Raw genomic sequence first — 16,940 nt, 5'->3', positions numbered from 1 at the left:
GCTTAATTTATATGAATATAATATTTTATTTCTGGATAATAATTGTATTTACAATCTGATTATGTGATGTAAAATGTAGTGGAGCAGAAGTAGTAAGTAACATTAAATGGAATTACTGAAGTAAAATAGGCTACAAGTGGCTCAAATCTGTAGGCCTACTTAAATACAGTAGACTATTTGAGAAAATATAGTTTGCACCACTGCCGGTTTATTTACCAAAGGTTTGTTTCAACCTAAAAGTGTGAATGCTGGTAGGAGGGTTTACTCTTTACTTTACTTGGTACAGGTTCAGTAAATGGTGAAACATGAAATTGGAGCTTGTGGTTGTCAACAAAGGTAAGAACCTGGCTGGTGATGCTGAGTGACAGACAGGGGGAGACAGGGGGAGGAATGGGGAGGGAGAGAGAGAGATCCTCCACCGGAGCAGGAAGCTGCACCGGGACTACCGAGAAGACAGAGGAGGTACAAAACAACGTCGACATCAGCGGGCAGACAGCGGGTCCTCCACCATAATGTAGACCCAGCAGAGCAGGAACAGCCGTGTGCAACATCCACCGAGGAAACAACAAAAGCCGTATCTTTGCACGGTGAAAATGAAGGAGCTGAAGGGCTGCGGTATGCGCTCCTCGGTGGGCTTTCTGTCCCGCAGAGAGCTGACTGGGCAGCCGCTCATGAAGGAGGAATTCCAGAGGCGCAGGATGGCAGGCTGCACCAGCCTCTACAAGAAGGATATGCTCGGGCATTTCGGCTGTGTCAACGCCATTGAGTTCTCCAACAACGGCGGAGAGTGGCTCGTGTCTGGTAAGTTGACAAACCCCGTCCCCCCCCCCTGGCTGAGACTGTTATAATGTGCTAGCATGCTAACGCTAACTAGCCAGTCAGCTGAAACCCTCCGGGGCTAGCCGATGCTAAGTTAGCCTAGCCTTTCTTGCTAGCTAGCTTCCTAACGTCAAACCAAAGAGCACGCAGCTGAGAGGGCAGCAACCAGCGGACCTGTCCCATGTGTCAGTCCATCAGCTCATCACTGTGACCTCCTAAAGGCACATTTTCTGTCTCTAAAGGGTCTAATCATGGCCATCTCTTGAAATCACAAAGCTGTTTATGTCCTGAGAGGATTAAAAAAAACATCATCTGGCCTAGTGTAACAGTCTGAGGGTTGCCATTTTTGGTCTGCTAAGGATGTTTACTTTGCACGATAGAGACGTAGTTTACTTCACTAACAGTATATGGCCTGACTCCACCTCACGAGGTACGTGAAACTATAGATGAACCTCATTAACTGTGCCACCTTGATGGCTGAAAAAAAAAAACTGTTCCTGGCCTGGGAGTGTGATTATTATTTCTGGTACCATTAAAAACGACCTTCTGAATTCACCACATGCATCACACAGTGGTGTTTTAATTGTTATCTTGCATAAGTGAATTCAACGTCATCTGCAAAAGAACATACAGACTATATTGTGTAGGGCTGAAACTAACTAAACATATATTATTATTGATGAATCAATAGTTATTTATTCCATGAGATGGTCATACATTATGAAACGGTGTCCATCACAAGGTTACATCTACAAATGTCTAAATTGTCTTAAACCCAAAGATATTTTTTTTTTACAGTGATGTAAAACAGAAAAAAACTGCAAAATTGATTAAGCTGGAACAAGAGAATGATTGGAGGCTTTGTTTAAAAATTACTTAATTTTCAATTGTTAAAATAGGTTTCCTTTATTGCAGCTATAAGTCGTTCTTGTATTGTTGTGAATAGCTGAATAGTTTTACCTCTTCAGATACTCTAAAATGTTCTGTAATAAACCAATCTGAGAAGGGAACATCAGTGTTTAGTTGAACTGCTTGCAAATCATGGACATATGCAACCGGTGACTCAGGGTTGTAAGTAGACATTACTTCACTTTAAAGTGTCACAATATCACTTATCAAACCTACCTCTTTAGATTAGCCTTCAAGCTCTGTAATATTACATTTCACCTGCTGCTATTTGCTAGATTAATGGTCTCCCCTGCATTTATGTTTTTTGGATTTGTTTATGTATGTTTGATGGTTTTATTGTAAAGTGTCTTTGTGTCCTGAAAAGCTCTATAGAAATAAAATGGATTATTATTATTATAAGTCAAAAAGTTTGGAAGCTGCTGTTCTAGACTATACTGTGTGTTTTTGTAAGTTGGTGGTGTCATTCCCTCTTGTCATGTCTACAGGAGGAGATGACCGCCGAGTGCTCCTGTGGCACATGGAGCAAGCCATCCATGCTCGGTCCAAGCCTGTGAAACTGAAGGGCGAGCATCTGTCCAACATCTTCTGCCTGGCCTTTGACAGTACCAACAAAAAGGTGTTCTCTGGTGGTAAGAGCGAGGAAAAAGTCCTAGTCCTTGACCTGTACAAGTGTTTTTGTGGCTTGTTATCACTGAAGGATGTAAAAGGTAGATCTGATTAATTGAGAAAACTATGATGCACTCAGGGATGCTGTTTTTTGATTCAGCAAAGTGACTTAACTTAGAATTAAAAATCAAACCACAGCTCAGGAAAATCATAACAACACAGACTTTAGAGACACTGCAGGTGTTGAGCAGTGAAATAAATATAAAATGTACATATGTGAAAGTAAATAGGACAGGAAAGATGTTTTACATCATCAGAAAACAAAAGATTTTAGCAGATTCAGATGTTTAATGGATACTTCTATGTGCGTTCCTTCACCTTCTGAACCACAGTTTGTCTGTTTGCTGTTTTTCAGGGAACGATGAACAGGTGATTCTTCATGATGTGGAAAGGTGGGTAAAATAACTCAAATAATACTCATTACTGTAGCTTTAAAACATTTTGATATGCTAACATTTGGTTGATTGTACTTGTGTTTACACTAACAACTAATGAACATTTTGATAATTGTTGTTCCAACAGAAGAGAAACTGTGAACGTGTTCCTGCATATCGATGCCGTGTACAGCTTGTCTGTCAGCCCGGTCAATGATAACGTATTTGCCAGCTCATCTGACGACGGACGCGTTCTTATCTGGGACACCCGCGAGCCACCAAGTACAGGTAAGTGGAGGAGGCATGTTTGTTCCTATAAAATGCATTGGTTGGTGAGAGTAATAATGACTTAATATAGTAATGCCTGGTGATGCCAAGTTTAAAGTTTATATTTGGGTCTGCAATGCATGTACAATTAAAGCACTTTTCAAATGACATTTGGAAAAGTCACATAACTCACAAACACTTAGGGTGTGAGCTCTCATAGTCTGAAAATATATACTGTGTTTTATGAGGCTAATAATGGATTAAAAAGTGATTACAGAAGAAAAATAGAAATCGATGCTCAGTCTTGTAAAAACGCTGTGGATCAGTGTTTAAGGTTAGCTTTATTACATGAAAATGAACCTCTACAATAACAATACACAAATGGACATTACAACATGTCTTCTCTTTATGGATGTAATTAAAAAGCTGTTAATAGGCAGTCAACACAGAGTATTTTAAGGGACTCTGTTAGACTGAAAAGGCTGTGTAGTACTTAATGATGGGACTTGGTGAGACTTGTTGATAACTTTAAAAATGCAGTGGATCATCTTGCATGACGTCCACATCTTTCTATTTTAGAACCCTTCCTTGTGACCAAGTTGGCCTAATAATACATTTAGCAGGAATCAGTATTCAGTGCCTGCCAGCAGTTTTTTTTTATTATGTCGTCCTTTTATGACACTGAAGCCCCAGTCAAGGTTGAAAGTTACACACATTTGCATTCCTTTGTTAATCAGCCGTCTCTCTAAATTTAAGTGGCATTTCATTATTATATCCACTGTAGCCATATGTAAAGTGCATCAAACTTAGTATATACACCTGGGCTGGGAATTGTTTTGATGTGCAGTGAGGGTTTGGGACTGGCTGGTAAGTTGACTTGCCTCTCCTAGAATAGCTGAGGGGTGTAACTGGATCATAGGGCTGCGCAATATGGCCAAAAATGTTATCACAATTTTAAAAAATTCTTATCATTCGATATCTGAGGTAGAACATTCCAAACAATTATGATAAATATGATATTGATAAATTATGATAAAATCTTTTTTCAACAAAAATGTAAGAGTAAACTTAAGTAAAATCTTTTTTCAGTCCCTTCAACAAAATATATCTTAATAGAAAAATTAAAGGTTCAGTGTGTAATATTTCTGAGGATCTATTAACAGAAATGCAATATAATATCCATAACTATGTTTTCAGTGGTGTATAAAGACCTTAGATAATGAACCGTTATGTTTTTATTACCTTAGAATGAGCCATTTTTATCTACATAACAGCAGGCACTCCTTTCTATGGAGGTCGCTGTATTTTGTTGTCATGTTTCTACCATAGCCGAGAATAACAGCGCTACAGAGCCTGTTTCGTCATCACAGCGTTCTTCTGCTTGTATAATTCCGGCAGTGTAGACGCCCGTCACAACATTAAGTGCATCCATAGAAGAAGAAGAGGGGGGAAGAATAACAATAACAACAATAATATGCAGTCTCTGAGTAGTCTTCTAGTTTATTAGAAGTAAGAAGAGAAGTGAAGCTGTTGTTTGATAGCTTTAGCCTGAAGCTGGCCATAATCCCAGAGAGCCGTGACATGTTTCCTCTATCAGTGGTGTGAAATCAGTTGGATTAATTTCATGTCGCCTACTTATTCTCCAGCCTGTGGGTTGGCTTTGCTGGTTACGTTAGACAATCAGCTGATCAGTAACGTTAATTGACAATAAAACTGTATCGTTATCTTAGAGCATGGACGCATCAGCCAGCTAACCTTTTACTTCCCTGGTAGAAAAATCATGTAAGGTTAGTTGGATTGGTTTATTCTCCAGCGCTGGCTTTGGCTTGTGATGTAAAATATGTAGTTGGATTAATTTCATGTAGTGACTCTCTCTCCAGTGCTCTGTTTTGGCTTTGTGGTTACGTTCATGAGACAATCAGCTGATCACTAATTGGCAATAAAAGTAAGCTGGAAGCTCAGGTCAGACAGCTAAATCTTTACTCCCCTGGTAGAAAAAATATGTTGTTGGATTAGTTTTATGTAGTTACACTCTCTCTCCAGGCTCTGTTTTGGTTTTGTTACGTTCGTGAGACAATCACTAATTGCCAATAAAACGGCAGCTTATAGCATCTAAGCTCAGATCAGCCAGCTAAACTTTTACTGCGGTGGTAGAAAAAATATGTAGTTGGATTGTAATTTCATGTAGTTCTTCTCCATCCGCTGTCATGGCTTTGTTACGTGGACAGAAATGTGCCGTTACCTTCCTGAGACAAACAGATGATGAATATTATTGGCAATAAAACAGTAACAGCAGGGAAGTTCATATCAGCAGCTAAACTTCACATTTTACTGCTCTGGTGGAAAACACGTATTTATTTTTACTGCTAATGGTGATATATAACAACACCGTTTGCCTATCAAGTGACCTATAATGAATACTTTCCAAATATGCATAAAAATAATGTGTAAAATGTAACGCTGAACCGTTTTACTACAAGCTGAAATTATGACAATCAATATTTCTTTGTGTTTCTGTTGTATTTATAAAAAAAAAGATTAAGGTAAGATTTGAAGATTGCTTATCTATTTAATTAAGCAAAGTGAGAGGAGCCTTGATCGTCACCAGCCAATGTCTTTGTAAACTTCGTGTATTATGTGGTTTATAATGGACTGTGGTGCAGAAACAGTGAAGCTTACATTGTCCTGTTATCTGTCAGTGGTTATACTTGATGCACTAGATGTGATAGTTTTTGAGATGTTAGTCCAGATGAGCCAACCCTCCCAAGTTATAAAATAGTGTATTACAGGAGTATGAGACGTCATGTAGCGCTTCATTTCTTGATGTGGCTGCTGTTTATTAATGAACAAGTAACAATAATATTCAAAAAACATATGGTTTTTAGAATAATTAAGTAAATATAATTTCTTAATATATCTATCTAAAGAAACCTGATTTCTTGTCTGGCAACTCTCTGCTATCTCATAGATGACATCTTTGTCCTGTCTCAGGAGCCCCCCCCTCCCCTATCCAAGCGAGTAGCTACGGTGCAATTCGCAACCCTCACCACTAGATGTCACTCAAACTTACACACTGATCCTTTTAAGTACTAATTCGTTTGTGATTCAAATGAATGAAATCAAATGTTACTGAACAGTTGTTATATAGTTGAGGAAAATTAAAAGCAAAGTACAGCTGAGGCTCATAGGGATGTCATTAAGGGGATCCCTAAAGTCAGCAGTAAACATCATGTGGACACCACAAATGTCAGTATAACATTTTGTGCTAAGAGATATTCCAGTCTGGACCAATGAGGTTGACAGACCGATATTGATATCCCCAGAGCCAAGCTGCTTGTGTGGCTATAAAACTGTCACAGAAGTTGAGCGAAGTCTTAATAAATATGTAACTGTAATTCATTAAATTCTCATCTCTTCCTTTAGAGCCGTTCTGCCTGGCCAGCTACCCCTCAGCCTTCCACAGTGTGATGTTTAACCCTGTGGAGCCCAGACTGATTGCCACAGCCAACTCCAAGGAGGGAGTTGGATTATGGGACATCCGAAAACCACGCAGGTTAAACATTTTCAGATACTCAGATACAAGTTTTTATCTCTTGACCCAACTTTCAAGATAAGATTAAACTTCATTGTTCAGCATTTAATGGATTACAAGCATATAAAGGTGATTAAAAACAAAGACAAAAAATAATAGAGGCAGTAAAACAGTAAAAGCATTAAAAATAGACTAATATAATTGCGAGGTTAAAGTCGGTAAGTGTCCAGCCGAAAAATCCCAACCCCGCTCTTCAGGCCTCCATCCAAAGCCACTTCCCCAAAACACATTTTCATGCTCAGTAGAGCATTTGATTTATTGATGCTGTAAGGATGTAAAGAGCATTTCAACAAATATAACAAAATACTTCTGAAATAAATTGCCTACTGAAGTTTTAAGTAAATTTATGCTTCAACAATATCCTCACTTTACAGTTTGGAAAGATTTCACATGCATTATTACTTGGATATTATGTGACCAAGATTTTATTTTGTCAATTACACTGTATATATTAACGGTCATTTCAAATATGTCCATATTAATTCAGATTTATCTCTAGGAGTTGGACAGATTTACAGGTTTAGTTATCCTCATCTGCACGTTTATCCTGCTCGTGTCCACCAGGTTGTGCTGTCGTCACTGTTAAACTAATCACCACTGGTCCTCTGCCAACTACAGAACCCTCTCACCGCAAAACCCAAATGTTTATATCACTAAAATGACACTATGACATCCTAACTATGAACACTCAGTTGTGTGAGTGTGTGTTTACACATACTAAGGATAGGTTTTGGTTATTAATACACAGATGACGGCACTGCCAATAAAAGTAAGCACTGAGTCATTTGTCTTCCTTCACTGTTGGCTCTGGCTCTCTGAAGTGCGGGTACAGTATGTTTACTGTCAATTCCCTCACTTCACTGTTTGTTTAAAAATAGCTTCCAGTTGAAGGTATTGTATTAGAATACCTGTTTTATTTTGTCATTATCTATTCATCCATCGTCAACTGCTTATCCTGCGTACAGGGTCGCAGGGGGCTGGAGTCAATCCCAGCTGACATCGGGCGAAAGGCGGGGTACACCCTGGACAGGTCGCCAATCCATTGCAGGGCCACACATAGACAAAATAAAAGAAAAAAACAAGACAGGCCAAAGAAGAGCAAACTTAAATCTAAACTCCATAGAAAACTAGTCAGGTAGAACGTTTTGACTCGTCTGCAAATATTAAATAAGTCTCAAGTTCTGTTGTTAATAACATGACAGTTGCAAAGGATGGTGGCGATACGGTCATCTTGTTTTCATTAACACTCACCTTTTCAGTTTCCATCCACAAGGTAAATATCCCACTTGTCATTTGGAAATATCACACCTGTGTGATTAGGTAATACGACAAGAAACGTGACTTATTAACTAAACATGCACAGTAACAAAATCTCAATATACACAAGTTTAAAAATATGAACATAGTATCGTCATCAAATAAATCATTCACAGTAATAAAAAGCACCAATACTTGCAATAATAATAATAATCTCTTCTGAAGTCTCACTTTGTGATTTAGTCTTACCTAGCCCTAATATTTTCTTTCTCTCTGTACTCTCAGCTCATTGCTGCGGTATGGAGGAAGCATGTCCCTGCAGAGCGCCATGAGTGTTCGCTTCAACAGCACCGGCACCCAGCTGCTGGCACTGCGTCGCCGCCTGCCGCCCGTCCTGTATGAGCTGCACTCTCGCCTGCCTAGCTTCCAGTTTGACAACCAGGGCTACTTCAACTCCTGCACCATGAAAAGCTGCTGCTTCGCTGGGGACAAAGATCAGGTTGGTCATTAGATCATACGAATCCTGAATTAAAACTGCTGCTGCTATCAGTAGAACTACCAGTAGAGGTAATGGAAACTTGGCTACTAAAGTAATAGCACATTCATGATATATAGGGTTGTACAAAATTATAATCAAAACCAGCACAACAGGAAGAAGAAAAACGAGGCAAGCAAAATTTGAAGGCGTCTATTTCCATATGTTCCAAACACATCCCATTACATACTGGGAAATATATGTATGAAATACAGGACGTCTATAAGTTTACATTTCATGCACATCAGCAGCCATAAAAGCAATGTCTTGCCTGTAGTATATTGCACTCAAGAGTGTGATTAAGCTCCTGATACAACAAGCAGATACAGAATATATTTTAGAATTGATGTCAAACAGTGGAGGGATTTTTTTTTATCTGACTTTGTGGTAACTTAACTTAAAATGCAGAGTCAGGAGAATATAGGGAACATGTGGTATTAATAGAAAGAATAAAAATAGGACAATATATTAGTTCCTTCTGTGAAATTGGGAGTTTTGAGTGTTGGAGGAACACCAGAAGCCCTTGTACCCAGCCAGTGGCCCTCCCATTGGTCCTCCTCAGACATGACATCACCCTGCAGCCATGTTTGTTATGTTAACATTATCCTCGGGTGTCAGCAGAGCACATGAAGGCTTAAAAATGATCTCTCTCTACACAAGTGAAGCAGGTAGTTTAAAGGTTACAGAATCAGGTCAGGGTTGTACAAGAAGGTTATTGGTTTGATCTGCTCAGCTGCTGCTGCCAAGTGGGACAGCATTATTGACTCTAACAAGGATTGTTGAGGAGCAAGGCCACTGATCTCTGATTGATCAGTGGAGACATTTGATTATTGTGATCTCTTTCTGTGTTGACAAAGATTTCTGATGGAACCAAGGATAAAGCTAATTGGGATGAGTTGGATTTAAAAATGAACATATGCAAGTACAACATGCTAATGTGGGTGCTGAATTCTCAAAGAGATCTTTAAAAATGCCCAGTTGGATAGAGTTCAGATCACTTAAACAGCAATGTTTGAAACCCTTCAAAAATCTTGTCTTTGCTGACCACCAGTGGTTTACCATCTCACCTTGCTGCAGTGATGTAGAAGTTTACTTCAGGGTATGTCACAGATGCAACAGAGCATATTTCTGACCACATCCAACCACACCCAGCAGTGATGCTTGGTGTGGTGAGTGTGGTGCAACAGACTTAAAAAACTCTTAATCAGAGAGTGCAGTGAACCACTGCTTTTCAGCCTGGTATTAAGATACTCTTTAATATGTTTTCCTACTGATGATTTTTGCATTTAAAAATTACTTTTTAATTCTTATACACTTAAAGCTGTAGCAAAACAATTAGACCGCTAGAGGCCAGAAAAACCAACTCAACCACCTGCTGACTGTTACATGATATAATTTTCTCAACCAGAGGAATTTAAAGTCTGTTTATACCATGGTAGCTATTCCTTTAATATATCTAGTTGTAGAGGCAATGTCGTAACTCAATGAACAGAACTGTTTTATGGCAAAACTGGATTTTTGCACCATTTGGTCAAGTATCTTGTTTTACTATGTATTTAGTTTCCATGGTTAGCCGATAACCTGTCGGAATATTTTGTTCATAAACAGTTTATCATTAAATTTCTAGAAAATGGATTATATTACAATTACATTGATATTGCAATATAAAATGACTAACACAGTGACAATTTTATTCATATCACCCACTGCTACTGTGTGTGTGCTTATGGGGTGGGTGCTTGGAAAGCCACTGGGAGCTGCACTTCAGCTTGAAAGTGGAGAATTTCTTAAGCCAAAAAGTCAAATATTTCATATTATGTAGATACAGGATGCCAGTTGTAGTAGGACAGTTTAGAGGAAAAGAAAATAGGTGTCAAAAGAAATGATAACATGTAGCAAAGGATGTGATAGAGGTTTGAGGCTTCTTTATTCCACTGTGTCGCTGTTGCTCTCATAGCGCTCAAATTCTCCGAAACGTCCTCATATAGACCCAGAACCACAGATGACAGATGATTTTGTCAGAGTGGTGTGAAAGCAGAGATGCAGAGTGGCAACTTACCATACAAAACTGATGGAAAGGAGAGAGCGAGGGAGCAGTGGGTGTGACATTCTTACCTGACGTGTTCTCTGGGGGCTGAACACAGATGTTCAGTTCAGTGTGTTCATGTGCCCTGGAGCTACAGTCATATGAGTAACTGTCTGTGATTGAGGAATAATGCTTTTTCGTCACTGTAGATCTTGTTATGTCTGTTCCTTTTATTGCCATTTTTCACCCCCTGATATTTTTTATACGGTGACTAGAGTGAAACTGTGAAAATGGATAGACCACCAACCATGATTGCAAGCCTTCACGTTCTAGAAACATTCTTGAGCGAGTTAAAAGAGAAATGTACCCACAGAGAGATATTTACAGAAGGAAATTGAAGACATTTGTTAAAAATCATTGGCAGATAAAATGGCACAAAATAATTCACAACTTGACAGAATGTCAGAAATCCAGCAGCACAAGACTTAAACCAATGTAAATTATTTGACAAAAAATGTGCCTCCAGATGGTAAAATAAGACTCAGACATTCCAAATGAGTAGAAATGTGCTAAAAACGGAGAAAAGAATAGAGTAGGAAAGTAAGGGGAGAAATATTTTCTGCTGAGTTTCTGCTCCTTCACATTGTGCACCTAAATTTTGCAATATGGATGCTTGTGTAGTTCATTGTATAACCAACCTCCATATCCAAATGCGAGTGAATTGGTGAGGAAAGCTGACTGCAGTCATTGTTGCAATTACTATGGCTATAATATTAGCTGTGACTGTAATTGTGACCGGATGGCCACTCTGACAGCTCATATGAGAGTAACATTGGCTAATACAGCGGTGTAAAGCCGGACACTGCTGCCTGGATTTGAACCTGGTACTTCCATCAGATATGACAGAGGTGTTCAGGAATAGTTTCACCAAAACTCTAAGCCACCTCTATCAATTCACACCAGCATGTAGCAAAGGTTAGTTAGTGTTACACATTACTAATCAAAACAGCCATAACCACAACCCAGCAGCTTCAGCGAGTCAAATTAATTAGCTAGTTATCATAATTTAGCTAAAAAGTCAGCTTGTCTGCTTCTCTCAATGTTGTTTTAAGACACACATATGTATAAGAACCAAGCCCATCCCCCTCTCTGGCTTTGTCAAAACTTACCTTAAGCGACATGTATAAGTGGAACCATCTGTTTACAAAATGTAATGTAACAGTTCAGACGAGGAGCAGGAGCTGGGTTACAGCCAGATGTCGGGTTTGATACACATTATGAGACAAAGTGCAGTGATAAGATCTGATGGCCACATAGTGAGCCACCCTACCCCAGGGTTCGTCTCTCAGTCTCTTCCTTGAGGTCTGATGGAAATTTTTGTCATAAGAAATGGAGCAGACTTAAATCTCTAAACATCCTTCTATCCCCCCTCCTTCAGTACATATTGTCTGGGTCAGACGACTTCAACCTCTACATGTGGAAAATCCCAAAGGATCCAGAAGCAGGTGAGTTACTGAATCTGTCTTGCACCAACTGCATATTTATGTGGATATATGCTGATGTGTAGGCCATGATTTACCATTATTTTTGTGTTTCTACATGACAAAAGAAGTAGAATAATATTCTCATCTGGTTCCCAAGGTGAGCCTGTTAATTTTCTTCTGTCTACTCTGCTAAATACTTTGTTTTCTTTTGTGTTTTTGGTTTGTTTTAAGTTCACACTGTTCATCAGGAATCCGGGGCTTGTAAACATATGTACCACAAACTTACAAATTACTTGTTTTAAGGACAAAGTTTAGGTGACCTATCATCCTGCAAGGTTAAAGATTTCACTGGCGTCTGCGTAGGCAAAACAAACCTGATTCCAGTCGCTGTTTTAGCCCTAGAAAGGATAATGGATGTCTTTGTGCTCTTTGCCAATGATTATCAGCCCAGACTGTGGTTTGCCCTCAGTTCATTTGGTCACAATATACTTTCCAGGCATGAGTAACTATCAGATATCCTATATCTATGTCATTATATTATCCTCCATTTTGTAGTCCTAGTTCAGGTTAAGTTATCACCCGTATCAAATTTTTATTTTCTTGAGTTTGAATGTTTTCACCTGCCAAAACTCACTAAAAAGCAAAGGTAAAGGTTTGAAATAACTCTTCCACATAGGCTTACTGTGAACACGCCTCAAATCTGATTACTCTGGGAAGAAAATCCCAAAAATGCAACAATCCAAGAATGTGGTCGTTTGTAGCTCTATGGCACCACCTGACACATTTATGGATTTTTTTCCCCCTGGAGTTACTCACACTGAAAATATGCACTGGGCCTATTTGGTGTCAGACTAATGGCATATTATGAGGATTACATTACTGCTGTTACGACTGCTATATTTCACACTCTGTATTTTCTGTCTTAGACGATCGAGAAACAGGTTGAATAACTAAGTCTGCCTTTGTAAAGCTGAATGTGATTGTTTTAATGAATCCTTGTCACAGACTTGTATGTCTGTGACTCTGAATTTGTGTAGTTTGACTGCTAGTGTCACATTAGACAAACCCATATCATGTTCTTCCTTCAAGGTGGCCCTGGTCGTGTGGTAAACGGGGCGTTCATGGTCCTGAAGGGTCACCGCTCCATAGTGAACCAGGTTCGCTTCAACCCTCACACTTACATGATCTGCTCCTCCGGCGTGGAGAAAGTCATCAAGGTTTGTAAAGAAATGTCATTGCTATATTTTTAAGAAAGTAGGTCAATACACTGGGTTTTTTTTAGAGACTGGATTGGGGCCTAAAGGGGAGTCTCAGAGAGGTAAATCTGTCCACTGCAGCATCAGGATGATGTAGTGGTCACAGAAATTGTTCTGTAAGTGGATGGACTAAATTTCAGTCTGTGTGCTCAGGCAGTAGACATGGCCTTAAGTGAAACATTGATCTCTGAGCAATCACTGAGCTACGACTTCCCTGTGGGGAGTGGAGAATGAAAAAAGATGCATTTCCCCCTAGTATTGACTGTCGTTTGTAACAGACGACTTAGGGCAGTGTTGCAAAAATTGGGTCATGGAAAGACAGGAATGGTTATTATTATTTCTGAAACCAGACCCAGACTATGATACACTGCCAGGCTTTCAAAAGTCCTAGCAATTTAAGGTAGCCTGGATCAAATATTGAAGCAAATGAGTAAATCATGAGTATTGTTGCTAAAGCTGTCACTGTAGCTCAAGCTAGATTAGGCTGCAGCAGACGTTTTATTTTGTAGTTAAAATAAAAAAAAAACTGAATCATGATTGTGACAAGAGCTTGCAGTTAAAAACAACACTCCATTAAGATTTTACGCTGCTGGAATAACAGTCATAGCACAGAGCAGCTGTGTTGCTGTATTATAATCTTATTCAGTGCAAGCTTTGTGAGTCACTGTATTGCCCTACTGCTGACCCTATGAATAAACCAGGCAGCATTTGAAGTTGACTTAATGTCTTACTGAATTTTGACTGACTCAGTTAATCATCAGTTATTTTGTCTGTGCTCATAGAAACAGTTGTTTTTTTTATCTTTTACTCCTATCAGTGAGCAGTCCACTCTCCTAAGTTGTTCTTAATATAAGTAATGGACATTACTGGGATTAACTTGATGCTGTGAAGGAATTTAGCTCTTTAGATCCTCCCTGTTGTTATCTTTGGTTGAAAATTAGTGTAAGAAGAAAAATGAAGCGTACCTCTGGTCTTCTGTTTCATTTGTGTAATTAGGCAAACCCAAAACCATGATTACATGACTACGTAATTAAAAGTTATCTCTACGAAGCCTTTGAATAGCGTCATATTAAAGTTCATTTATACTTATGTAAGCTTATACAAGGTTTTTATCACAGAGGTATCACTTTGAATAAGAAAGAAATTTCTACCAATTGTAATTAACCTAGATGACATGATGGTGATGTCGTTAGTTTTCAGTTGCGTGTCAAGACTTACTCCTCTGACTGAGACCTTTATCGGATTAAGGTAAACAGAAAGTTAAGTCCTTGCAAACAGTCTAAAAGTCAATTTAGTAGAAGGAGAAAGCGTTTGCACAAGCGTACTAAAGATTCAGATTCTTTTTTGTCTTTAGAGTAACACAAGCTCCCTGCTACATTTTACTGTTCAGAGTGAAAGGTGATACAGGTCCAGGTGTTCTGTAATACGAGGCTATGAATAAATGGGGAATCTTTCAAACCCATTTTTCATTCCGTCATTCTGCCTTCTAATCTGTCCCACTTTAAATCTTTCTTTTTATTCTGTCTCTCAACTACTCCCCCTCTCTATCCTTTCCTTGTAACGTCATTCACTTCTCCTTCCACCACACGTCTCAGGTGTGGAGTCCCTACCAGCAGCCTGACAGTCTAGGTGACTTGGAGGGCCGTGTGGAAGACAAGTCACGCAGCCTCTACACCCACGAGGAGTACATCAGCCTGGTGCTCAACAGCGGCAGTGGTCTGTCTCATGACTACGTCAGCCAGTCCATCCAGGAGGATCCACGCATGATGGCTTTCTTCGACTCTTTGGTGCGTCGAGAGATCGAGGGGTGGAGCTCCGACTCTGACAGCGACCTGAGCGAGGAGGCCATCATGCAGCTCCACGCTCGAGGACGTCGCTCTACGAGGGCCACACCAACGGCTCCCACCGCTGCCTCGGCAGCTGGTCACCACAGTGACTCTGATAACTCGTCCTCCTCCTCTCTGGCCGGACCTGATGCTTCAGGAGGAGAGGAGCAAGCCGGAGCAGAGGTGGAGGGACAGGCGAGGAGACGAAGCAGGCATCAGCGGCATCAGTCTGGCTTTCTTGTGAACGAGGACTCGGACTCAAGTGAGTTTTGGCTCGACCCCATGCCCCGGCCTCGCTCACCGAGCCCCAGGGACAACTCCACACTGTCCAGCCCCACCTCCTCTCATTCACTTCCTGTCGAAGCCTCCAGCTCGTCCACATCCACTTCCAGCTCCAGCAGTGATGACGAGGAGCGCCGTAGTGCAGTGAGGCGGCGCAACGTCATGAGGCGACGACGCATGAATGTAGTCTCCAGAGCTGGGGATCGACCCGAGTCTGTACAGGCTCTGTTTTCAGCCATCGACTCCTGCAGTTACCCATCGATATCAGTCGATGACTTGTCTTCCTCCTCGTCAACAGAGGAACAAACAGCTCTCCAAATCAAGCCCTGCACTGGCGACGCCAGAGATGAGGAAAAATGTCTGAGCCCTTCTGACTTTGTGTGTCTGAGTCCAGTAATGTCCCCCGAGAGCCAAGAGAATGTGGAAGGGAGTGACAGGACTGAGCTGGAAAGACATTCAGCTGCACCTCTGTGGCCGCTGGTTGGACACAAGACTGAAGAACGGGCTGCTACAGATCCGGCATTAGACAGCTCTGATAGTGCAGAGGCTTGTAGCAGCTCGGGGGCTATAGACGGTAACATCCAGAGCCGAGGCAGCCCTGGAGTGAACGGACAGCACCGGACTTTGGCACCATATGTGAGTGATTACCTCCATGTCTCCTCAGAATCAGAGGGAGAGACTGGTGTTACATCTGAAAACAAAAGGCCACAGAGAGAAAAGGGCCTGGCACAGAGCACCCTGAAACGGACTCATGTGGGATCAGAGGAGGTTGAGAAAGGCTCCTCTCCCTCGGAAAAGAAGTTAAAAACGTAATGACGTCTCTTTCTCACTCTGGAAAGAAATCATTCTTTAAGAGACTTCATTTAGGAAGTGGGTTTTCTAAGGGTTTTTACAACTCCGCTTTTTCATTTTGCGTCTTGTCGTCACGTCACACATGTGAACTCTGATTATGCTGATTATGAGCAAGAGATGTTAAGGAACTAAAAACGAAAGTGGGGTTCATTTTTGTTGCTGAACAAATGAATTGGACAACGTCATCATTCTTTGGGTCAAACCACAGATGACATTAACAAATGGAAAATATAAAACATGAGCTAAATATTGTTTATAACAATGATATTTTAAGTGAAACGCATTTATTTTCATGCAACATCAGTGTTTCTTTCACATGCGCTGGTTGTTGGACAAAGCTCCACCCAGGATTTGAAGCTCCTCCAACCATAACGAAAAGACATGGTCTTATGGAGGACAAAAGCTTTACAGCATTTTCATTTCTACAGTTTCACACTGAGGGTAAATCTGAATGGGCTTATTTTCATTTTAAATTGATTCTCAGCTGAGACTGCTTCAGGGTCTCTGAAAGATTGACTGTCTCCATAGAAATCGTAAGGAGCACCAATTGTTTAAGCTGTGCATTGAAATGATGCTTTCAGTGTCTCTACCAATTGTTTTTTGTCTCATTATCCAGCCCGTGAGTACCATTACAAACCAGCGCTCGCTTTTGTTTTCCTGCAATTAAAGAATAATTTGTTCTTCAGTGACAATGCCACAACTTCTTCCTGAGGCTTTGCATATTGACAAGAGTTTATTGGTGAAATATTGACTTTCTCTGATGCACGTCTGTCTGAAATACTGGAAAATTAGTTA

The 16,940-nt window shown here is 40.3% G+C and overlaps 1 protein-coding gene across 1 annotated transcript; it reads left to right on the top strand.

Moving 5' to 3' along the window:
- The first annotated feature begins 376 nt into the window (after nt 1-376).
- On the top strand, nt 377-16,840 carry dcaf5 (ddb1 and cul4 associated factor 5). The gene is made up of 9 exons (XM_038728722.1): nt 377-801; nt 2,214-2,357; nt 2,750-2,786; nt 2,917-3,056; nt 6,459-6,588; nt 8,170-8,383; nt 11,884-11,950; nt 13,019-13,146; nt 14,781-16,840. The coding sequence occupies exons 1-9, from the start codon at nt 594-596 to the stop codon at nt 16,104-16,106; spliced, it is 2,394 nt and encodes a 797-aa protein (XP_038584650.1). The 5' UTR covers nt 377-593; the 3' UTR covers nt 16,107-16,840.
- Nucleotides 16,841-16,940: the final 100 nt, after the last annotated feature.

This window comes from Micropterus salmoides, unplaced genomic scaffold, assembly GCF_014851395.1.
Source record: "Micropterus salmoides isolate LMB-PRFRI ecotype aquatic unplaced genomic scaffold, ASM1485139v1 Ms_hic_scaffold_19, whole genome shotgun sequence".
NCBI lineage: Eukaryota > Metazoa > Chordata > Actinopteri > Centrarchiformes > Centrarchidae > Micropterus > Micropterus salmoides.
Note: the sequence above shows the minus strand (reverse complement) of the source record. Positions and strands in the feature narration are given on the sequence as shown.

What these genes read in the sequence shown, in the direction of transcription:
- dcaf5 (XM_038728722.1), top strand. Translation starts at nt 594, where the DNA reads ATGAAGGAGCTGAAGGGCTGCGGTATGCGCTCCTCGGTGGGCTTTCTG. An exon ending in GACATCCGAAAACCACGCAG is followed by an intron (nt 6,589 to 8,169) that starts GTTAAACATTTT and finishes CTGTACTCTCAG; the next exon opens with CTCATTGCTGCGGTATGGAG. An exon ending in CCCAAAGGATCCAGAAGCAG is followed by an intron (nt 11,951 to 13,018) that starts GTGAGTTACTGA and finishes TCTTCCTTCAAG; the next exon opens with GTGGCCCTGGTCGTGTGGTA.